The following is a 24,490-nucleotide window of genomic DNA, read 5'->3' as shown; positions in this document are numbered from 1 at the left end:
CAAAAATGAAAGCAAAAGTTAAATTTATATCAACAAATACACTCACCCAATGCTCAGAGGTAATTTACATGAAGTAAGTCAATTTCTTACAGTGGCATTAGCAATTTTTGAAGGGAAAGACACATAGCCTCAATCTTATATTCAGTCAGGTGATAATCTGAGTTGCACTTAAAGGCACCAATACAGAATAACACTGATAAGATAACAACAACAACAAACAAATTCTATTTATATCCCGCCCTCCCCGCCGGAGCAGGCCCAGGGCGGCTAACAACACAGTTCAGGGTTAAATTATACAAATGAATAAAATTACATTAAACATTATAAGCATTTAATTAAAATCTGGTTAAGTTTTAAAATTAAATTGATTAAATTTTTAAAAGTGCTAATGCTATGTTTACTTTTTCTGATGGCGGTTTCCTTCGCAATTTCCATTTTCATCAGCGAAAGCCAGTCTGAAGAGGAAGGTCTTGCAGGCCCTGCGGAACTGTTCTAGGTCCCGCAGGGCCCGCATTTCCTCTGGAAGTTGGTTCCATAGGCTTGGGGCTATAGAGGAGAAGGCCCGGTTACGGGTGCTTTGCAACTTCACCTCTCTCGGTCCGGCGATAGTCAGCAAGTTTTTCCCGGCTGACCTCAGTGCTCTCTGGGGTTCATATGGGGAGAGACGGTCCCTAAGGTAGACAGGTCCTCAACCATATAGGGCTTTAAAGGTAATGACCAGCACTTTGTAACGAACCCGGTATGTAACTGGCAGCCAGTGCAGTTCGCGCAGCCCAGGCTGTACGTGCTCCCATTTAGGGAGTCCCAGCAACAGTCTAGCCGCTGCGTTCTGCACCAGCTGCAGCTTCCGGGTTCGGTACAGAGGCAGCCCCATGTAGAGGGCATTACAGTAATCCAGTCTCGAGGTGACCGTTGCATGAAGCACCATTGCCAGATCTTGGCGCTCTAGGAAGGGAGCCAACTGCTTTGCCTGCCTTAGATGGAAAAAGGCTGACTTGGCAGTGGCTGCAATCTGGGCCTCCATTGATAATGCAGGCTCCAGTAAAACTCCCAGGCTCTTAACCCGGTGCGCCGCTTTCAACGGCGCCCCGTCGAAGACCGGGAGAGGTATTTCCCCTCCCTGAGCGCCCCAACCCAGACAAAGGACTTCTGTCTTCGCTGGATTCAGTTTCAGCGAAGATGTCAAAACATACTGAAGTATCATAGAAAAGGAGTGAAATCAAGAGCTGCATTTAGTCCAAAGGGAATAACTGTGTTGAACTTCTGAATAAAGTATGTTTCCTTTTGCAACAATAATTTGTGCACATCTTTTACATTGTGTGAATCATTCTGCTGTATTTTATATACAATGCCACCCCTAAGTAACTTAGGATCATGACCAGACTCAACCATGTGACTCACTATTGGAATCTCCATGACCTTCGTCTTAACGTGAGACAGGTGTTCAAGGAAATGGACCTTAAAGGGTCTCATTGTTGATCCTATGTGACATAACATACAGCTACAACGTAAATAATAAATTATTCTGGAAGATTCACAGTTGGAGTAATGTCTCAAGTACCATGTAAAATTATTTATACATATCTCATTAGACTGACAAATAGTCCAGTTCTTTACACACTTGAAATGCCCTGAACGTAAATGAGATGCAGGGTCACTTTTGGAAATCAAATCAGAGTGAACAAGCATGTCTTGTAAGCTTCGTCCCCTTTTTCACCCCACTACTGGAAATTCCAAACCACCTAATGCTGTTTGCGCTCTATGCCAATGCCTGCGTAAGATCTGAACCAGCTGTCTACCTTTTGGAAAATAGACACGATCAGATTATCCTGTTCCTTCATTTTACTCTTAAAGAGCTCCTTTCTAGGAACAAAATCAGCTCTGCTCTTAGCCTGTTGTATTATTTTGGAAGGATAACCCCGACTCTTAATTGCCCACCAAGGTCGGAATAACGAGTCGGACACGATATATTGGATTGAAATTGGGCCACTTTATTAACTTACAACATGAACAGCAAGGGAACCCCACCAGCGGCCTGGCCAGGGCTAGGGGTCACCGTGACCGCTCCCCTGCCATTAACGGGCGAGGACCCAGCCCCCTTCCGGAGCTGAGCTGCTCAGCTCCCTCCAGGCAGGCCCAGCAGGGAGGCCCGCACCAGAGGGCCCAAACCCAGACGCACGTCTCGGCGGAAAGGCACCCTCTAGCCGAGCCTCCTGGACAGTCTGCATTCTCCAACCCGGGTCTCCAAACCCCAAGGCCGATCATGCCAGACCCCAAAATTTCCCCCAAAGTGGGGGATGCTTCACAGTCCTCCCCTAGCCGCATAGTGTCCTAAACCCCTAAAACCTGCCAACTAAAGTGACCGCCTATTTAAAGGCACCTTCCCAGAGCCAATTCCACAATCCACTGCACTGCTATGCAGGGTAGGCGAAAAACACACCCCAGCACCAGCCAATCAGCTGGGGCGTAAAAAATTCCTACCCGGCTCCCCGAATGAGGCAACCAGCAATGCCCACATAGCAGACAGGGCGGGTGGGAGGGCCGATCGTCGAGGGACTGAAGAGAGGGACAGGGAGCTAGCCGTTGACTCGGCTAAACCCCGCCCCCTGTAAAGCGCGCCCAAACAGCGCGCGGTCCAACTCTCCCGCCCTGGAGGGCAAACAGCTCTAAGCAGCCTAGCAGCTACGCTGCAGGCTGCAAGATTACGATTGCCCACCAAGGTCGGAATAACGAGTCGGACACGATATATTGGATTGAAATTGGGCCACTTTATTAACTTACAACATGAACAGCAAGGGAACCCCACCAGCGGCCTGGCCAGGGCTAGGGGTCACCGCGACCGCTCCCCTGCCATTAACGGGCGAGGACCCAGCCCCCCTTCCGGAGCTGAGCTGCTCAGCTCCCTCCAGGCAGGCCCAGCAGGGAGGCCCGCACCAGAGGGCCCAAACCCAGACGCACGTCTCGGCGGAAAGGCACCCTCTAGCCGAGCCTCCTGGACAGTCTGCATTCTCCAACCCGGGTCTCCAAACCCCAAGGCCGATCATGCCAGACCCCAAAATTTCCCCCAAAGTGGGGGATGCTTCACAGTCCTCCCCTAGCCGCATAGTGTCCTAAACCCCTAAAACCTGCCACTAATAAGGCCAAGTCTCTACTTAGGGCTTAGTACCCACCGGGAGGCCCAAAGCCACCCGCAACCCTTGCTGCAAATCTCTCAGAAAAAGCACGTTACCCTTTTCCGAGAGATGCACCCCATCCCCTCTGTAGAGGTCAGGACATCTCGCTGAAATATCCGGATGGGGTAAATAGTGGCCCAAACCCTTTGCAAGTAACTTTTTAATTTCTTTATTGGCCTTATACCTAGCTCTTTCTAAGGCTGCAGGGTCCACAGCATGACGCCACACTTGGCGGGGCAGCATGGCTGACCAAACTATCGTGGTCTCTGGCCATCGCTCCCTGATGCGCTGGAAGTCATCCCGGGCTTGCCACACCAAGGCCTTACCCTTCAATAACCCCAGATCATTACCTCCCAGGTGAACCATTAAGACCTGTGGAGGAGGACCCGCTCTATCTTTGAATAACAACGGCAGCAAGCCTGGCCACTGGAGGCCCCGGCGCCCCTGCCATTCGATAACCGCATGCTGGCTGAGTCCCAGCTGAGAGCCGACCGCAGTTCTCCGTGCTTGAAGACCAGCCCAAAAGACGTAGCTATGGCCGCAGATGAGAACTCGGCACTGGCTCCTCTGGCCAGGAACAGCAGCATCTAAAAAGAGAAAAACCGTTAAACACAAACGGAACCAACTCATGCACACAATCCAATGCACTCATTGCCCGTAAAAGGGGCGGATGTATGCCTTGTAGGCTGAAGAACGCCAACGCCCCAGCCTCTGAATAGAGGTGGAAGGCAACCCCATAGCAGCCGCTGTCGAGGCCGCCCCAATTCTAAAGGAGTGTGTACCAAACCGCACCCCTGATAACCCTAACTCACCCAGCGCCCTAGACGTAACCGCCCAGAACTGGTGCTTCGTTAATGGCTTACCATCCATGTGTATAAACAAAAATCCGTCCTTGGGCCCGCGCACTGCCAAATAAGCAGCCAACGCATTAACTGGACACAACTCGAGCTCCGAACAACTACCCAGCTCAAGCACAGTACCCCGCTGCAACTGATCCGCCTTCGAGCGACGGACAGTAACAACCGCCTTAGGCCCCAACAACCTCAGGTCCCTCAGCTGCAAAGCCCTACCAGAAACATCGTTTCTAGACTGAGCAACCAGCTCACTCACTCTAAGCGCCCCAAAAAAGGCCAACAAGGACGCGGCATGAAATAAACATGCCTCAAAAGGCGAGGCACACACCACGCCCCATACCCTCTTCAACCCCTGCAGAATCGACGGAGACACCGGATTCCGCGTATCAGCCCTGGGTCCGGCTTCTCTAGCCCACCCCTCCAGCATCTTTCGAAGACGAAAATCTGCTGTATCTTCCCTATAACCGAGTGCCTTACTTGCAAAAGCCAATGCAGAAAGGCACCCCCTAATAGATCGCACGGCCAACCCCTTACCTCGCAAAGACACACAGTAATGGAGCAATTCCTCCACCGGGAGGGGCCAAACCCTGCGATACCCTACCTCAGCCCGAAAGCCTTCAAACTGCCGCACGGCCCGCTCATAAGACTTCCGAGTGCTGGGCGCAATGGCTAGGCCTATCGCTCTGCAGGCTTCGGCTCTCCAATCTGCCATAGCTCCTGGGGCATTGGCACCGGCTCTCCGTCTGCCTCTGGGGCCAGCTGACGAAACCTCTCCATCTGTTTACGAGATAGAGCATCAGCCACCCCGTTGCTCACCCCAGGAACATGCCTGGCTAAAAACAATATATTAAGCCGCAAGCAGCGCAGAGTGAAGGCCCTCACCAACCTCATTACCCTCTGCGATTTGGATGAAAGGGAATTAATGACGTGGACTACTGCCATGTTATCACACCAAAAATGGACAGTGTGATTGGCCATATCCTTCCCCCACAGCCAAACCGCAACTAAAATGGGAAAAAACTCGAGAAACATAAGATCTCGGTTCACCCCTACCTGGGTCCAGGAATCAGGCCAAACATCCGCGCACCAATGTCCGCGAAAATAAACGCCAAAGCCTAAAGATCCTGCAGCATCAGACATGACCTGTAGTTCGGCCTCAAGCATCAAGTCGTCCCTCCAAAAGGAGACCCCGTTAATCGACTCCAAAAATTCCAGCCAAACCCTCAGATCATCCCTCATGCTGCAGGTAACCCTAGTTCTATGCTGGGGCAAGCGTAACCCTGCCATAGCATCACACAGTCTCCTAAGAAAAGCCCTTCCAGGAGCAACCACTTTGCAAGCAAAGTTGAGGTGCCCCACCAACTGCTGCAATTCCAGCAGAGTGACCTTCCTCCTATAAAGAAATGCATTAATCCTATCCCTCAACTCCCCCAATTTCTGCAAAGGCACCCTAGACAACTGATCAATCGTGTCAATCTCAATCCCCAGGAAGGTCAACCTCTGGGTTGGACCTTCCGTTTTTTCCGGTGCTAAGGGTACCCCAAGTTCAGTAGTGAGCTCGGCAAAACCAGCCAGCAGCTGGCCACACTGCCCTGTCCCTACAGGCCCCACAAACAGGTAGTCGTCCAAATAATGAACAACGTCCTGCAACCCCACTTTCTTTCGCACAGCCCATTCTAAAAACGTGCTAAAACGCTCGAAAGCGGAACATGACACAGAGCAGCCCATTGGCAATGCTCTATCCATGTAAAATTGGCCCTCAAAAGAAAATCCTAAGAGATCAACGCAGACTTAATATCGCATTTCGCCAACTCAGCCCCCACCCCGCAATGCCTCACCACGGCGATAGCCTGGTCGAAGCTGGTATACCTGACAGAGCATAAATGCTCTGGGATCCCATCATTCACTGACTGCCCCCTAGGAAAAGACAAATGGTGAATCAAACGAAATTCACCAGGCGTCTTTTTGGGCACCACACCTAACGGCGAGACCCTCAAAGTAGGCACTGGAGGCTGTGAAAAAGGACCAAGGATCCTTCCCTCAGCCAACTCCTTAGCGATCTTGTCTCTAACAACCTGTTCCAAACCTTTAACAGACTTAAGATTTCTAGACATAAACGCAACTCGAGGCCCCTGAAAAGGGATCCTAAACCCAAACTTAAAACCCTCCAACAGGTACAAAGCGTCCGCCCTCCTAGGATACTCAGCTAGCCATCGCTTAAGCGGTCCCACCCTTATCGGGCTGGGGCCCTTTCTTGGCTGGAAAAGCTCCTCCGCCCCCGCCAGGCTTCTTTTGATTCCTGCGCCCACGGGCTCTAGGGCAGCTGTCAAAGGCGTGGGATCCACCACACAAGGGGCAGGCATGCTTGAACTGGCACGCCTTTCTATTACACACCCCCAGGGATCCAAAGTCCCAGCAGAGCAAGCGGGGTTGAACCGCCTGCCCCGCTGTACCGCGGGGAGAGCTCGACGAAGCGGATGAGGACGCCCTACTCACTAAGTGACCACTATCTGATCGGTCACCCAGGTTAGGCCTAGCCGGAGACATAACCTGCAGCCAAAGCTGCTGGTGAATCCGATCCCACTGGATGGACGGATATAGGGCAGCCCGCATTCTAAATTCCTGGTCGTACTGTAACCAGGCTGATCCACTAAAGGCAGTATAACCCTTATAAATAATGTCCAAGTATTGGAACAATGATGCCGCCCGCCACGGCTGAGCCCTGGCAATTACCCCGGCATAAATGCAGAACCCAGGCAACCAATTAGCCCATGTTCTGTCAACCTTTCGCTTCCGCAGCTTCTCCTTTTCATCTAATTCCTCTTTGTCTTTCTTTTCCATTTCTCGATAAAGAAGGGAAAATATGTCTACATACTCTCCCTTCAAAATTTTCTCCCTTGTGGCAGGAAGCAAATGGTCCCCGAGTGGCAGAGCAACCTCCCCAAAAGGCAAGTCTGTAAAAGGCACCATCCCGTACTGCGATGGTGCTCCCAAAATGGGCCCAGATAAGCTCATCTGCCCTATACCTGGATGCACACAAGGTATGCCCTGCCCCCCTGGCCAAGCCCAATTCTGCGCAAGCCCCACCCCAGGAGTAGTAGGCACACCTAAGCCTAACCCTGAGGCGCCCTGTCCAGCTACTGCAGCAGGTCCCCATGTTCCCCATGGCCAAACCTGCCCAGACCCAACTTGCAAACCATCACTAGACCTACCTCCAAGTCCAACTGGCACCACCGGCAAACCAATGCCCGACGTCCGCGCCTCCTCCACCGCACCTGCATCGGGGCCACTGGAACCAGCATCCTTGCCAGGCATAACTCCGCCAGACCTGCCCTCAAGAATGGACAACCTGGTAAGAATATTGGCCTGCCTTGCCTTTTTGGATTGCCTAACATCGCCCCCCACACTTAAGGAAGGAACACCCGCCGCCTGCTCTAAGGCCTGCAGCCTACTCAAAATATTATAACCCACCGCCCCTTCACCCTCCTCATCCGAAGAAGATGACGGAGGTGGTGGCCTCCTAGCAGGAGCTTTAGATGGTCTGGGTGCAGGCTTCTTACCCTTGGACTTGCCTGAACCTTTACCCCCAGACATCTTGCCCACCTTCCTTATAAAAAAGGGGGCACTTCAAGAATGGCCGCCCAACTGTCTTTCTGCCCCTTTCTTAAGGAACCTAAAATGGCTGCCCGGACTGCCTAGCAACAGCCCCAGCTGCCCCTTTCTCAAGGAACCTAAAATGGCCGCCCAACCTGCCTAGCAACAGCCCCAGCAGCCCCTTTCACAAGGAACCTAAAATGGCCGCTCGAACTGCCTAGCAACAGCCCCAGCTGCCCCTTTCACAAGGAACCTAAAATGGCTGCCCAAACTGCCCAGCAACAGCCCCAGCTACCACGCAGCCCAATGCTACTCTGCTATAACTAAGGTTCTTAAGCCCTTCACCTGGCCCAAGCTTCCCCCAGGATCTATCTCAGTTTATGAGTAGCTTAGACTGCAGTACTGCAGCTTTACCCCTTTGGGCTACCAAGCTCCTGCAATATATAATTGTGGAACACACCCTATGCAGGAGCAGAAAACTCCTTGCCTTTTTGCTTCCCCCAGGATCTATCTCAGTTTATGAGTAGCTTAGACTGCAGTCCTGCAGCTTTACCTTTTTGCTTCCCCCAGGATCTATCTCAGTTTATGAGTAGCTTAGACTGCAGTACTGCAGCTTTACCACTCTGGGCTATCAAGCTCCTGCAATATATAAAAGTGGAGCACACCATATGCAGGAGCAGAAAACTCAGGCGACCACCCCAACTCCACAGGCTAGGCTACGAACTGACCCTCAACCACATCAAACACCCAGCCCCCAGAGCAACTCAGCCAGCCAGCGTCCAACTCCACCCGGCTAGGCTTCAAATTAGCCCCAAACCGCGCCAAACACCCAGCCCCTTGAAGAACTCAGCCAGCCAGTGTCGATCCTCTGCTCAATGAAGCTGCCGCCGCCGCGCCTCGCGAGGAGCACAAGGATTCAAACACGCTCCCACTGCGATGAAACAAGCCTCGGAAAAACACGCCGACACAGAAAGCCTCCCGAACACGCTCCCGATCGTCGAGGGACTGAAGAGAGGGACAGGGAGCTAGCCGTTGACTCGGCTAAACCCCGCCCCCTGTAAAGCGCGCCCAAACAGCGCGCGGTCCAACTCTCCCGCCCTGGAGGGCAAACAGCTCTAAGCAGCCTAGCAGCTACGCTGCAGGCTGCAAGATTACGAATATACCAAAAATGTAATTTTTGATATAAGTTTAGCTTTTGCTTTTATTTATTTTTCTTGATTATTTTCAGCAATACATTATATTTGCATAAATATGTTTCAGTTCCAAATTATTGAAGTATATTGATCAGAAGAAGTTATTAATCGAAACACGAAATTTTACCTATGAATTGTATTATCAATACTACTTCTCTTCAATATCTGAATCCTTTCTACAGAACATTCATAGCATCATTGAATATCTTATCTATTTTTGCAAGGAGAAGTCTGTGTATCAACAAAAAACTACTTTTGAGTAGTGTATCCTTATGGACTCTTATGTGATGGACTTTTCTACCTCATACTGAATTCTTTATTGTTGTTTTGTTTATATAAATATATTTGTTTTGCGAATGACTTTAAGTGCCCTATTGAAAGAGTGGTTTAGTTCTCTAAGTAATTTTCATGTTATAAATAAGATTAGTGAATTTGAAAGTCTTCTTTAAGTGTTGTGATTAATTTTCAAAGAACACATTTTTCTTGGTTTGCAACTTCCTGTGTTCTTCCCTTGTGGTTTACACAGCCTTCAGGTGAGGGCTGAACTGAAAGCTAGAATTTTAAATGAATAAGTGTTTCTCCTACAAAGCTAATTTAGTTCTCTTTACAGCACTGCTTTAACTTTTGAGTGCTTCTCATTGACAAAAATGTTAAGCAATTTAAAATCCAAGATAAGTGGCATGTATGATATAAATATCCTTAACACTCTTGCAGTATTACCTGCTGCTAAACAAAATCATTTTTTAGGAGTCATACCCTCAAGCTGCCATCTCCATGTTTTTCAGATCAAATTTGGTGTCTCCTGTTCACAAAATGAAATAAATAGTAACATAGCCATCCATATACCTTTCTATTTTTCTTTTAGATAAACTGGCCTCCTATCTTTCTCAGCGTCATTGCTTGGATCTCAACATATTATCTTTTGTAAGTATGGTTTCAGTTTTGGATTAACAATGGACATCTATAAGTGGAATTGTGTTCTTACATACACACAAATTAGTGTAACGGAAGCCAGTATCCATTATTCTATCATCAGAATTGAGAATATAAAATGAATACTTCCATCAGGGGTTTCTTGTGCAATTGCACCATTCTTATGAGAGCCCCATGACGCAGAGTGTTAAAGCTGCTGCAGACCTAAGCTCTGCTCACGACCTGAGTTCGATTTCTGATGGAAGCTGGGTTTTCAGGTAACTGGCTCGAGGTTGACTCAGCTTTCTATCCTTCTGAGGTTGGTAAAATGAGTACCCAGCTTGCTGGGGGGGAAGTGTAGATGACTGGGGAAGGCAACGGCAAACCACCCTGTAAAAAAGTCTGCACAGGGGACCTTTCCTTCCTATGAGGCTTACAAATAAATAATTCTGTAACTAATAAAGAATAATAAATAACCCTGTGACGGACTACAAGGCTTTTAGCTAAACAGCAAAGAATCAAGAGAGCTGCTAGGTCACATGACTAAGAGCTGTGATGTCAGACTGCTTAGAATTCTGAGGAATTAAAAAAGAAAGAAAGAAGAGCAGTGTGACAGTGAGCTGAGAGTGTCAGCAGAGTATTCAGACCTAGAGAGCAGATCTCTGAAGAAGCAGTCAGTTTGAGGAGAAACTGTTGCTTAGAGACCAAATTATGTTGATTATCTCGAGAGAGGCGGGGCGGTAGTTAAATAAAAGGAGTCTCAAACAGGAAAGCTCCTTGGTATTAAAAGAGTCACACTCTTCTGAGAGAAAGCTTCTACCCAATTGAGAAAAGACTAGGTGTCTGGAAAGGTTTGCCAAAGGTCCTGGATAAAGGCAAGGACAGTCTTTTAGGGTCAAGTGAAACTGAGGTAATTCTCATGGTGTATAGAGATTACCTGGAAGTCCAGACTAAAAGAGTCATAGGAACAACAGGAGATATTAGCAGAAGTAGAATAGCTTTGGGTGTTCTCAGAGCCACCAACAAAGTAACTGCTTTAAGCTATACCAGTATAACATTTGCCTAGAGAAAATTAAAGTGAAGTATCTTGAACTAAAACAAAAGACTGTCCTATCTAAATATTTGAACCCCGCCTGTGTGTGAATAAAGATTTATTCTGTTTGCTGTTCAAAAACTATGATGCCTGAATTTCTGAGGGGAATTTCTGAATTAAAGACATCAACCCCCCTGAAACAATGTCAGCCCAAAAAGGGTATATAAACCAGCCTGAAGGAGTGTACATTACCAACGTATTTTAAAATAAAGTTTTGTTTTAATTTTGGCAGTGAGCTACCACAAAGATATTTAATTTTGTTTATTACAGCAGCAGTACAGCTGAAGGAAAGGGGGGTGGGGGAGAGTCTGTATGCTTAACCACCACACCAAACTGGTATACACCAATAATGTAATATTATTTTGATTGGCTGTGTAATTCTGATTGCATCTTAACCCTTCCAAGAAATCGGGGAGGGGTGGGGTTAATCCAGAAAGTCATGGGAAAATTTGTTTTACCAATTTAAAGCTTTCTAAAGGAACCAAACTTCTGTTGAGCCTTCTCAATGAACTGCACTGCGTTGAAGTCCCTATCTTCCCTCCCCACTGCCTCTTTTTTATTTTTAGTTTCATCAAAATGGTAAATGCGGTCCATCTGGCTCCCAATAGACTTGACTTGAAAATGAAAGCACTATGCATAATCATTACTGAGGTTTCTAATCCCCCAACAACTACTGAAAAAAATGTTCCCATGTTTAAATAGATGGACCAACACCTATTATCTCAATTTTATTGAAAGGTGAAGCAAGGAGTGAAAACAAACAAAAAGTTCTCATAATTTATATTTATAGACATTTTTTGGATTTGAGTTTTTACAGCACTTTCAGAATTGGAAGTTGCAATGATCCCCTGAATTGTTGAGTACATAGTAGGAACAGGTAAAAGCCCTGTGTTTGTGCTTTGTCAAAGTTTCTCTCATGCCTATAGCCACATGAAAGAGCTCAAATTGAACTGTACTGCAGTTTTGGAAATGCGGTTGTTCTATCTCACAGCAGGATAAGCCTGGACATGTTTGAAGGCACCCTCTGAACCTCACATTTTCCAAATTTGAAGGAACCATGAATCCTGGAACTCTAGATGACTCCTGACAACCTGTTTTCTGAGCTTATTTTTTCCCCTTGTTCTTCAAATTTTGCAAGCATCAGAGTGATCTTCTCAACTTTACATATATGGGGTGGGGGCAGTAGCTCAGATGACCCCATCCACCTGTCCACTGAGCTGACCTTTGCACTGAACTGTTCACTTTCAAATTTTCCAAACTTCTGATTTGACCATCTCAGCTTTACAGGGGGAAGTTACTCTAAATGATCCATCATTACCTATGCACTGAACTGTTCACCTATGATCCCTGGACATCTGTTTTCTCAGCTAATTGCTTCTCTTTGTCCTTATTTGTTGTTCCACTATTATTAAGTTAAGGTTAAATGTTGTAACAGTGAAAAATGATTGTTTTCTTTAAAATAAACAGTTTTATAGATTCCCAACTGTGTCTTCTGCTTTAAAAATGGTAGGGTCAACTTGACCCCATTTACATTTTTATGGAGTTTTGACTTTTCAATGAGGGGTATTTTTGACCCCGATTCCAGATTTTACTCTCTTTTGTCCTGCATTTCTGAGGGAAGTTATTCTTTAGTCCTGATGTTTTTTCTTAGCAGCTAATGCCATGACTGAGAGTGCTATCAGGTTTCCATTGTTTTTTGCTGTAAGGTGAGGTCACTTTGACCCCTATGCCAAAGTAGTAGAGTTGTTGTTTTTTCCTCAGGAGGGTTAATATGAATTCCTGGAATGTTCTGAAACGCACTGTATTATTCAAAACAATTAACAATAATTCTGGCAAAGGAGCAAAACTGAAGTAAAATTCCATCTATTAATGTTATCTATTATGCATCATTCTGGATAGCCCATAAGGATTATCCAAGCACAGCTAACATTTATAGTATTTAGATAAACTAGTTAATGACCATTGATAAACAATAAACATTCTTTATCATCTAATACATTATTGCTAGGTTACAGTTTTTGTTTGTATATCTTAGAGCAGAAGAACAGGAAAGAAAATAAAGTTCATCACTTCCTTCTGGTCTTGTATGAAAAGGACTTATGATTGCTTACCGAGAAGTCAGGAAGATATTATAAATAGCAATGAGCACAGTGGTGGGATTCAGCCGGTTCGCACCGGTTCTACCGAACCGATACCTAATGTGCTATCGGTTCGGCAGAACCTTTTGTTGGTCTAGCGAGCAGCAGCAGCAGCAGCAGCAGGAGGAGGAGGAAGGGGGTCACCTTTGCTTTCTGCACCCCGATGAAGGAGGCCATGCAAAAGATGGCTGCAGCAGCAGCCCCGCCGCAGGCAACAAGCCCCGCCGGGTGCTGGAGCCAGCCGGGAAGCCACCGCTGCCTGCCGCCACCGGGGCCAAGGGCTCGGGCCGGGAGCAGCCGTCGGGGGGCTGGGCCCTGGTGCCCGCCATCTGCCTTCCCTCCTGCAAAAAAGTCAGGCCCGCCGGCTGCCTCAAGCGGCTCCATCGACCATCCGGCGAGCAGCAGCAGAAGGAGGAGGAAGGAGGGGTGCCTTCGCTTTCTGCGCCCAGATGAAGGAGGCCGTGTGAAAAATGGCTGCAGCAGCAGCCGCAGCAGCAGCCCCGCCATGGGCAACAAGCCCTGCCGGGTGCTGGAGCCAGCCAGGAAGCCACCACCGGGGCCAAGGGCTCGTGCCGGGAGCAGCCATCAGGGGGCTCGGCCCTGGTGTCTGCCATCTGTATGTAAACCTGTGCAATTGAGCTGGGACCTCTTTGTTCTACGTTGGCTGACCAATGATGAGTGAAAAGCATACAATATGTCTGTACTTTTGCTGCCCACACATAGAGCCTTAAGGGCTCGAGCTGGGAGCAGCCATCGGGGAGCTCGGTCCTGGTGCCTGCCATCTGCCCTCCTGGAGCGCCCGCCCCTGCCCCTGCCCGGGCTTCTTGGCGCTGGGAGCCGCGGGCAGCGGATCGCGCCCCCCCCCCAGGAAGGAGGTTGTGTGGAAGATGGCTATGGCAGCAGCCACCAGAGAGCCATGAGCCGCCCACCGCGGCTCTCCAGCGGAGAATGCGCGGCGGCAGCACAGCCAAGCGGGAAGTTCCAGTCTGGGCGATCTGCCCGCTGAAACTTCATTTTCCCATCACAAACAGTCCTCCAAAGGCAGCTGTGAGTCGCCGCTGTTTAAATACGGTATATTACAGGTGGCCTTCAGGAAGGAGGGGGCGGCCCCCCTGTAGGTGGGGCTAGGGAAAGCGCTGGTAAGCCGGCTTCCTTGCTTTATGAATTGAGCCGAGTGGGAAAGAAAGGGGCAGCGGTGCGAGCGTGAAGGGAAAGTGATGACGTCTGTTGCATGTCCCGTCTCGAATGTATGTTGTGGGCCCTGGAGATCACCTAGCCAGGCGTGGAAGCAACTTTCATCTTGGAAGAGCAAATCCTGCCGTTGGATACACAGAATCATAGAGTTGGAAGGGACCTCCAGGGTCATCTAGTCCAACCCCCTGCACAATGCAGGAAACTCACAAACACCTCCCCCTAAATTCACAGGATGCACATTGCTGTCAGATGGCCATCTAGCCTCTGTTTAAAAACCTCCAAGGAAGGAGAGCTCACCACCTCCCCAGAAAGCCTGTTCCACTGAGGAATCGCTCTAACGGCGAGGAAGTTCTTCCTAATCTTGAGACTTTTTTTCCTTTTTTCCATTCCTGGCATTGTCAAGATTCTTCCAACTGTGTTGACTCTCTGATCAGTGGCATCACTCTTTGGCTGCAGCTTGACTCACAGCTTTTTACCTGTTCTCAAACTGTTTGTACAGTGAGGGAAGTTCCCATGCATGCAAGGCACTTGAAACATATGGTATATAAGAATGCAGAATTTCTCAGAATCGGCTGCCTGCAACTCAACACACATAATCTAAAGACTTCATAATATCCTTTCCTTTTTGATCCTTTTGCTTTCAGGCCAGGGAAGCATGGAAATTGTCCCATTGGTCGTCAGCGGGGGTGGGGGGGAAGAGGAGGGAAATGTCTGCTGAGTACTCATGATTCCCTATGGAGACATTCCCATAGAAAATAATGGAGAATTTATCCACGGGTATCTGGAGCTCTGGGGACCCTGTTTTTTGAGGTAGAGGCACCAAATTTCCAGTATAGTATCTAGTGGCTCTCCCCAAAATAATCCCTAAATTTCAAAAAGATTGGACTAGGGGGTCCAATTCTATGAGCCCCCAAAGAAGGTGCCCCTATCCATTATTTCCTATGGAAGGAAGGCATTTAAAAGATGTGCAGTCCCTTTAAATGTTATGGCCAGAACTCCCTTTGGAGTTCAATTATGCTTGTCACACCCTTGCTCCTGGCTCCACCCCAATGTCTCCTGGCTCCACCCCCAAAGTCTCCTGGCTCCATCCCCAAAGTCCCCAGATATTTCTTGAATTGGACTTGGCAACCCTATTCCCTGTGCTAATCTTGAACTCCCTGATTGTGTCAGGTGCAGTTCTGTATGCCCCAGCAGCTGGTTCATCCTCATCAATGCAAATAAGGCAAGTGAGGATGCCAATCAAACAGCAATATGGAAATATCTTCAATAACTGTCAGGTATTTAATATTATAAATCTTTCTTTAAATATAATCTAGTTGTCTTTACCTCTTTTACTGTTCTTATTGCAGTATTTAATGCGTGAATTATTAAACTACCTTTCGGTATATCTTTTGGTATAGTTAAAATGGTCATTAGGACATAGAACCTGTTGTTAATTTATTTGAATCCCACCACTGAATGAGCATGAATCAAAGCAGCCTCTAATGTTTGCCTTTTGTTTATTTACCAGGTTAAGAAACCAGCCCAATGGATTCCACATATCCAAGAAGAACCAGCATGGGTACAGAGCTGACTTGAATGAGATTTGGCAAATAGAAAACCATAGCCAGCTTTATGTTGACTCTTTGTCCACCTATTTTAGATCCCATGAGGAATTGTTAGGGGGAGGGTAGAGAGAAAAACAGGAGATTGCCCTGTCGCTACAGGGCAACAATGCAAGACAGCTGACATTCAGGGCTAGATGAGTAGAATCCCACTCACCCAACCCAAAACTGAGCAGCCTAGGATTGTAATGCAACTGCCCTCCTGCTTCTTGGATGTTTGTTGCTTGCTTCCATTCAGTCTATCAATGCTATGTTGTATGTTTCATCATAAATGCGTAGCATGACAGAGACTGTGTAGTGGACCAATTAATTATTGAATTGTTCATCCTGCCACTCCTTCTTCCATATCTGCCCACTCTCTAATTTACAGCTTTTCCCCAGTTTATGAAATATGCTGCTACTTAGTTAGGAGTGGTGTCTCAGTCTTATAACTCTAATCAATTTCTTTTTGTCAGGGGATTACAGTAATGGAGATGTCTACAAGCAGGGTTTCTTCATCAAATCCCCTCCATTCCCTCTTTTCAACAATCAGGTACAGTTAGCATGGTGATAGCTATACCGCAATGATAGTATTATAATGGACTGTTTATCTCAAATGTTTGTTTGACCAGATGGCAAATCTAACTGCATTCTTTCTTCAGAGTTCCTGGAAAAAAAGACATTTTGTCCTTTCCAAGTCCAGCAATGGTTGTTTCCTTAAGTATCATAAAGGCCAGCACCATAAGGGCTGTATTGAAATCAATAAGTAAGTATTAAAACCAAGTGTTCTTTCGACACTGTCACTGACCTTTCACATATCTCTTTGGATAGTTTTTTAAAAAGTCATGATCTAGAGTCCTTTGATCAGTTAGATCAGAGGCGTCAGACTATTTGTTTTGAGGGCCAGAACTGACATAAATGTCAGTTTGTGCCATGTGTGCCACAAAATGCAATGCCAGGTATCAGAGATATAAACTTGTTAAAGGACACAGGAAAACCCAATTAACAATGGGCTTTTTCGCACAGAGCTTACCCCGGAGCGACATCCCTCTTCACCGCGCAGCGTCTGCACGGATTTCGCACCAACTGCTCCGCAGAACCAGGAAGAGCCTTGAAGAGCCGTGGCTTTTGCATCGCTAATGTAAACTGGTTTTTAGCGGTTTACATTTGCGACGGAAAAGGCTCGGCACTTCGCGGCTCTTCCTGGTTCTGCGGAGCAGTTGGTGCGAAATCCGTGCAGACGCTGCGCGGCGAAGAGGGACGTCGCTCCGGGGTAAGCTCTGTGCGAAAATGCCTAATATTATTTTTTACTCAGACTACAAATATGCTTAAAACATTGACATTCTTACAGTATCTCCCTGATGCCTCCCCTCACAGTTCCACCACCCGTTACTCATTAATACTGGGACAGCATACAGGGGCATAATGCACAGCCTTTGTCATCTGGCAATAAAGGTAATGGCCAGTAGCTCACGGACCGGATAAGAGCCCTGGATCAGCTAGTTCTGTCCACAGACCATATGTTTGACAGAAAAGGATCATATACATTTCAAGAAAAAGCCCAGCAGGAACTCATTTGCATATTAGGCCACACCCCCTGATGTTACCATTGTTCTGCACAGGGATTTTTTGTAGGAAAAAGCCCAGCAGGAACTCATTTGCATATTAAGCCACACCCCTGATACCAAGCCAGCCAGAACTGCATTCCTGTGTGTTCCTGTTTAAAAGGGGCGGGGAAGCCCTGCAGACTACTAGGTTGAAAGCTGTGTAAAAGATGGTCATAATGCAGTTGTCCACACATTTCATATCAGGTTTTATATTTGCATAACATTCTAAGAATTTGAGAAGTGAAAGGAACCCTTAAAAGAAAAAGCAGAGCTGGTTTTCATACCCTGTTTTCATCTACCTTAAGAAACCTCAAAGCATCTTACAATCACCTTCACTTCCTCTCCCCACAACAGTCACCTTGTGAGGCAGGTAAGGCTGAGAGAGTTCTGAAATAACTGTGACTGGCCCAAGGTCACCCAATAAGCTTAATGTTGAGGAATGGGGAATCAAACCTGGTTCTCCAGATTAGAGTTCCTGCTCTTAGCCACTACCCCACACTGGCTGTCAAATGAGTGACTGTGTTTCCAATTGAATATATTAAATCCTCCAATGTTCACTTGATCTGCTAGCTGGGCTTTGTACATTCTAGTTGTTCTGTGTATCTAGAAATAGTGGTTAAAACCAAATGCAATAATAGGATCAAACAAGATGGAATGTTTGAGGATCAATAACACTTCCCATACATTTTTTAAAGTGTCAAAGAAACTTAAGGTATAGAGTGACTACATAAACTGATGGTGCACCAGAAAGCTTTTTGCTATGCTCTGCTCAAGAACCAAAATTGGGGAGAAGGGTTACATGTTTCCTCAGGAGAAGGTGCTAGCATACATGTCTACTAACTTGGCAATTAGAGATGGCTTTGAAATTTATGGAGCATAGACATAAGTGCAGAGATAAAAATGCTACGTGCTCCTTGATTTCCAGACAGATTTGTTATATGCGCCTAAGTGTACCAGATCTGCTGACTGCCTGGGCTAGTCCTGCTTCCAAAAGAAAATTAAAAAAAAAAAAGTGACATAATGTGGTAGGTGAGACTGACCATGATTGGTGGTGCACACTTTGTAGTGCAAGGAAGAGAACTACCGCCATGCACTATTAATGCAGTGTCTATGAAAACAGCTATAGGAGGCTCTTGGTTGTATTATGACTACAGGATGGAGAGGAAGGGAGTTTAATCTCACTCCCAGCTGCTGTCTGTTCCAATATAGTGCCTGTGCACCCCACCCCCCACAAGGGCCTATTGAAACTGGGAAAATACCATAGGTCCTTGTGAGGAAAGGAGGGAGACTATTTTCATGTACATTGTAAATAACTGCTCAAGGGGCACAGTTTCAATTTTGAAACCATTTGTTAAATGTTAAAGCCTGGTCCTAATACTAATGCAGGCTAAATGCAGCTGAAAATTGCATTTATTTTTTTAACCATTTCTATACTGTTTTTTCTCCCCAAGGCTGCTTACAGGAATTTCCAAAACAGTAATTTAAATAGAGCAAAGTTAAGAGTTCAGTAGCACTTTTAAGACCAACAATGTTTTACTCAAAGTATGAGCTTTCGTGTTTACACACACTCCTTCAGATGCAATGAAATGGAAGAAAACTATTCAAACTTATAGACCGGCTGAACAGCAAATTAGCATATAACATAATGAAGATATTTTGAGACAAAACAGGAATAACAAGTTAAGTGTAAAGTGTATGATTTAATTAATGGGGAACAATACTGAAGCAATAAATAAGTCAAAGTGTGTAAGACAATCCTTTCTAATTGTGAGAAGTTATCTGTGACCTCTTTTACAGCAGCTGTTGACTCTATACACTTAACTTGTTATTCCTGTTTTGTCTCAAAATATCTTCATTATGTTATATGCTAATCTGCTGTTCAGCAGGTCCATAAGTTTGAATGGTTTTCTTCCATTTCATTGTATCTATTTCATTTCAAGTGTGGATGCACACGAAAGCTCATACCTTGAATAAAATTTTGTTTTCTTAAAGGTGCCACTGGACTCTAATTTTATTCTGTTGCTTTAGACCAACACTGCTACCCACCTGGAACTATGATTTAAATAAGCAAAACAAGGGAAACAGCGTATTCTGGGCAGGCCCCAGTTCACTGAACTGGCTATGATAGGCCTTGGGCCATGAACCAAAGGCTAACAAGTAAGGGCCAAGAGCCCTTTGACTGACATCTCTAGCCATGCCCAGGCTTAAGTACCTGCAAGTAGAGGAGAAAACAAACTCACATGGTACTCAGCTGTTGCTAGCAAAATCTCTCCAGTGTTCTCCTGACTATTAACATCTGGTTTAGCCCTCAAACAAAGAGTATCCTAATTTGTAAGAATCTTTTAAAATGTCAAAATTGTCAACTAGATTCCATAACACTGATTATCTACATATCGTATGTACATCTTTCCCTTGTGACAGGAGTTCAGAAATAGAAATTGGTATAGGTGACCATGAGAGAATGGCAGCAGTGAAGAGGATGTTTAAATGCCAGCCCTCCGAAGTGATGACCATCAAAACAGAGGAAAGGACTTACTACCTTATTGGAACAGATAGGTAAGTACACCACTTTCTTCAAGATACAGCAGCAACTTCCAGTTGCAGGTATGAAAGCAAAAATTAAAATGAAAGTTTCTAGTTCAAGTGTCTCTAGATTTTGTCACAGCTGCTTTTCTACAAGTCAAGAAAATGTCTCAAGTTTTCACACATTTAAGACAGACAAAAGCCCTATCCTCTGATCATTCTTACTTGTCCAAAACATGCATATACTTAGGTAGGCAATTTATTATAGTGTCTCCCCAAGCTTTCCCTTTCTCTTGGTCTCTGAACATGGCTCCAAAGTGTCAGTACACCTTACACTTGTGCTCATGCACACTGCCTTTTCACAGCACCTGCTATACCAAAGAAACCACAGTGCTGCTTGCAAACAAATAATGCAAATCCTGCTCAGCAACATTTCTGAATGTTATGTTCTCCTCAGGAAACTTCTTGATCTCAATGGAGACATTAACAATGAAACCAAACAAGTCTGCCCTCAACAAAAAAGAAAAACAAATACCCATTTGTTAGTAATGCATGACATTTCCCATGATTCAGACTGGCATGCCAATTTCCTTAGTAGTTATTTAGTCTCAGCTCTGCAACAGCTTTTTGCTTCTCTTTGTTTTTGTTGGATCATTTGGAGAGAGGTTTTCTCAACAAAGAGGACATCTTTATATTTCTTCCAACAGTGTGAGATTGCATTTTGGGCAAGAAAGTAAAGATTTCTGGGGAAAGGTTTGCTGCCACCACCAGAAATTAACCATTGAGTGTAGAACAACATATTAGGAAAAACAAGGGGCTGCCTCCCAAAACAGCAGCATTGAGTTGCTTTCCACAATCTCTCCTTCTGGAACATACAGTAACAGTTTTGTCCTAATGTCCATGCAGAAAGTGCCAATGCTTCACATTACAGACTGGCTGAAATAAGGGGCAGGAAATATACACATCTGCTACTAGGACAGGGGCAAGCGTTTCACTAGACTCTATTAAGAGGGGAAATTGTTGGTTTGGGTGGCAGCCAATTTTCTGCCAATATGTTGCTTTATTCTGATGTATCTGGATAAGAAAGAATTTAGGATGCATATAGGTGATCCTCTCTGTAGAGCAATTGTTCAGCCATAATGAAGAAGAAAGTATTACTTCAGTATAGATAGATTTACTGTTGGGGGGGAAGCCAGTCTGCCCTCCTAAAAAGCAGAAGATTCTTATCTGGATGGTAGTAAAAGGAAGGAAGTGGTAATAGAAAGGGTGCTGTGTTATGTCAAAAGAACACATTCTTCCACTATCCAATAGTTGTCAGCTATGCTAGAGAGGAGGCTAATGCAATGTAACAGCAGAGCCTCAATTACTCTTTGTTTAAGAAGGATACTTTTATACATTAGTCTCCTACTTTGATATATTTATTGCTCGACCAGTTTTTCCCCATAATTAAGTCCAAACATATTGTGACCTATAAACATAGCTTGTTATTACTATTTTGTATATGTCAAAACATCTTAATTAAGTTGTATGCTAATTTGCTGTTCACCTGTGTAGAGGCATCTGTCTATATATATGAAATGTTAATTTCCATTTCTATTCATCTGAAGTATGCCTGCACACAAAAGCTCATTTCTAAATGCTGTAACTCTTCCCTCATGAGAAAACTGCATACATCTAATTTAGCTAGTGAGAGATGGAAGTGGCTACAATTAGTTCATCATCTTATAAAACTTCATTTCAGCATGCTAATTCTTTTTGATCTTTGATCATGGCAGATATTGGTGTTTATTGGAGGAAAATTGACTCCATACAGGGAGCAGAGAAGGAATACATATTTTTCTAGTATAGGAGCTGTTCTACGTAATTACTTGCAGTATTGTCCCTGCTGTATGCTTTCAAAATAAGATTTCTGAACCAGAATAATTCAAACTGTACCAATTTGATGCAAATTATGTTTAAAAACAGATTTGCATAATTTATTCACTTCTGATAGGCATGATCATCAAGACAGCAGCACCTCTCTGTGACCAATGAAAACCTTGTTCAGTTCTTCTCCACACTTCTGATTTCATCAGGCTTTGCCAAGACAGTTGGAGCCTTAAGGGTAGAAACTTGCTTTTTAAAAATGAAACCTGAGGTTCTCAGGATATTTAATTTTGTCATAAAATAGGTGTGCATCATCATTTACATGGTAATAGATTAATGGGTTAGAATTTTCAGAAGTTTTCTAGGCACAGGTCCACAGTGTTGGGTGTTTTCATGCATTGTTCTTTTTGAAGGCCTTTGGTTGTTTTAAAGGGGACTGATGTTTTGCATTAAAAAAAAAACAGTTTGACAAACTTCACAGATGTTCACAATTCCAATCCTAAAATTCATCTTCTGTCTCTTTAAAAACATGACCTCAAATTCCAGCAAGGATGTCAAGGAATGGGCTGACTTCCTAGATGCAGCCTGCAAGGAAAAGGAAACTCAGGTAACTTTTTTTAATGATTCACAATAGTGATGGAAAATATTATAACTACATAAATAAAAGATTGTTTTCCCCCACAACTTCTTCTTAAATATAAGATATAAATCCACATTGTCTAGAATGGGATTTAAAAATCAGTAGTTCAGCTGTGGCCCCAAATGCATATTGTGGCTCAAAGATGTTTTTGATTATTATGTATGAAAATGGTCCTATTCTTGGCAGAAGCGGAATGAAAAGCAAAGAAAAGGGGACAGCAGAATAGAAGTCACTGTGGGCCATGAGTAGTATGGAGAGTCCTTGTAACAATAGGCTCTGTATAAGTGTCCTGACCACTCCCAGCCAGGACTTATATGGCACCCCACCCCACCCTCTGAAGGAGCCTGACAATCCTGATGCCTTGTTATCAGGACAAACTGGCAAGACACTCACCAGTTGGGATGAGCAGCTGGTGGAAGAGGGGCCACAGCCCCGCTGAGAAGCCACTCTGGAGAGCCTCAGAACCACTCCTCCAAGCCATTGAGTGAGGCCCCAGGTGCGGGTGGAATTTTGCCCCATCACCACACCTCCACAGAGAGAAGAAGAAACAGAGCAGCATCAGAAGAATCCAGTTGACCCCTGGAAACAGGCAGCAGTGGAGATGCGAAGATGCCCACAAGGCCTCCCCCAAGGAAGGAAAAGGACTCTCCAATGGGAGCAGGAAGGATGATGGGTGCAGCTGTGCCCAAGGCCCTGTCTGAGCATCCAGGCTTATAGGGAGGGGAGGAGCTAGATGGAAGGGCCAATGGGGGAGGTCTGAGAGGCTGGAAGAGATATAAAAAGGGAACAGTTGAGACAGAGGTCAATAAAGAGATGGTGGAGCTGGAGACTGGTGAAGTACTGACAGAAAGAAGTATTTATACATGCCCTTCACTCTGAATCTCAGAGCGGCTTACAATCTCCTTTCTTCAACCACAACAGTCAATCTGTGAAATAGGTGAGGCTGAAAGGGGGGGGTGGCAAGCAAGCTTCCAGCCAACAAAGAAGGCAACAGGGTGAAGTTAACCCAGCCTTCTATCCAGTCTGAGACCTCTGGCTGCATTCCAGGGACAGGACACAATGAGGCAGTACAACACCCACTGGAGAGGAGGAGCTGCCAGAGGAGGCGGGGTGCAAGAAAAAGCAAGGAACTTGCATAAATTAAAGGGCAACACTGACAATAAACCCAGCAAACAGGATGTAGTTCACATTTTGAACAGGATGGGGTAGATTGCAGGACAAGTAATTAGATTTATAAATATTGGAAAGTCACTGGTCTCAGCTATCATTTTTTTGTACAGTGCCAGAAAACTAATTTCTACAATAAGCAGAATTGCCATTAGGGATGGGAATGAACAGGCACATGAACTAAAGTTTGTCATAAATTTTGGCCACTTTATGGTTCATTTTGAAAACTAAACAGCTGCCATGAACTTTTACAACTTTTAAGGCATTCTGCAGCCATTTATGGCTGTTCACAAAGAAAAGAAACAATTCATGAAAACAGATGAGCAGTAGAGAGCAGAACAGAGGAGGTGAAATGGCTTGAAGCCATTTCTCCCTCTGCTTTCTGCCCACCACCACTTTTGAGCCATTTTAGAGCCATTTCATCCCCTGCTTTCTGCTCCCCACCAAAAGTGCTGGAGAGCAGAAAGCAGGGTGACAAACCAATACAAACTGGTTTAGTTCATGAACTGATGTATCAATTTGTGGTTCAGTTCATGGTTCAACCACAAACTGAACAGCAAAAATGCAGTTCATGCCCATCCTTAATTGGTATCAAATTTAAAATTATAAGGATTTGGATGCACTAGCTCAGGCAAAATACCTGGGGGTTTAGAGGGGAATCAAAAAGCTTTCCTATAAGAAGGCAAAAAAAAATTAGGTGGATTCCATACATTGCTAGTGATCAGCTTGGAAATCCCCCCTCCAACCTTTTGGAAACTAAAGTCATGGATGGATCACCCTGTGTGTGATTTAACTTCAAACAGCAGACACGGAGTCCAAAATAGATTTCAGTGATGGAAAAGGTTCCCCCCCTCTAATTATCCATGTACCATTTTTGCAATCAAAATTGCCCCCTTCCAAGACTGCTTTTAGCTCTGGTAGGGGAAAGCTACCAGACCCAATATAAGTACCCA

The 24,490-nt window shown here is 45.5% G+C and overlaps 1 protein-coding gene across 1 annotated transcript in view; it reads left to right on the top strand.

Annotated features, from left to right (window-relative positions):
- Positions 1-24,490, top strand: part of PLEKHS1 (pleckstrin homology domain containing S1) — a 79,995-nt gene that overhangs the window by 7,553 nt on the left and 47,952 nt on the right. Inside the window, exons 2-6 of the mRNA XM_060242670.1 lie at positions 15,662-15,712; positions 16,211-16,287; positions 16,397-16,500; positions 19,763-19,897; positions 22,277-22,337. Coding sequence (XP_060098653.1) covers positions 15,679-15,712; positions 16,211-16,287; positions 16,397-16,500; positions 19,763-19,897; positions 22,277-22,337 — 411 coding nt within the window. The 5' untranslated portion in view covers positions 15,662-15,678. The remainder of the gene's footprint in view (positions 1-15,661; positions 15,713-16,210; positions 16,288-16,396; positions 16,501-19,762; positions 19,898-22,276; positions 22,338-24,490) is intronic.

The sequence above is a fragment of the Heteronotia binoei genome, chromosome 6 (assembly GCF_032191835.1).
Source record: "Heteronotia binoei isolate CCM8104 ecotype False Entrance Well chromosome 6, APGP_CSIRO_Hbin_v1, whole genome shotgun sequence".
NCBI lineage: Eukaryota > Metazoa > Chordata > Lepidosauria > Squamata > Gekkonidae > Heteronotia > Heteronotia binoei.
This window is presented reverse-complemented; position numbering and strand designations above follow the sequence as displayed.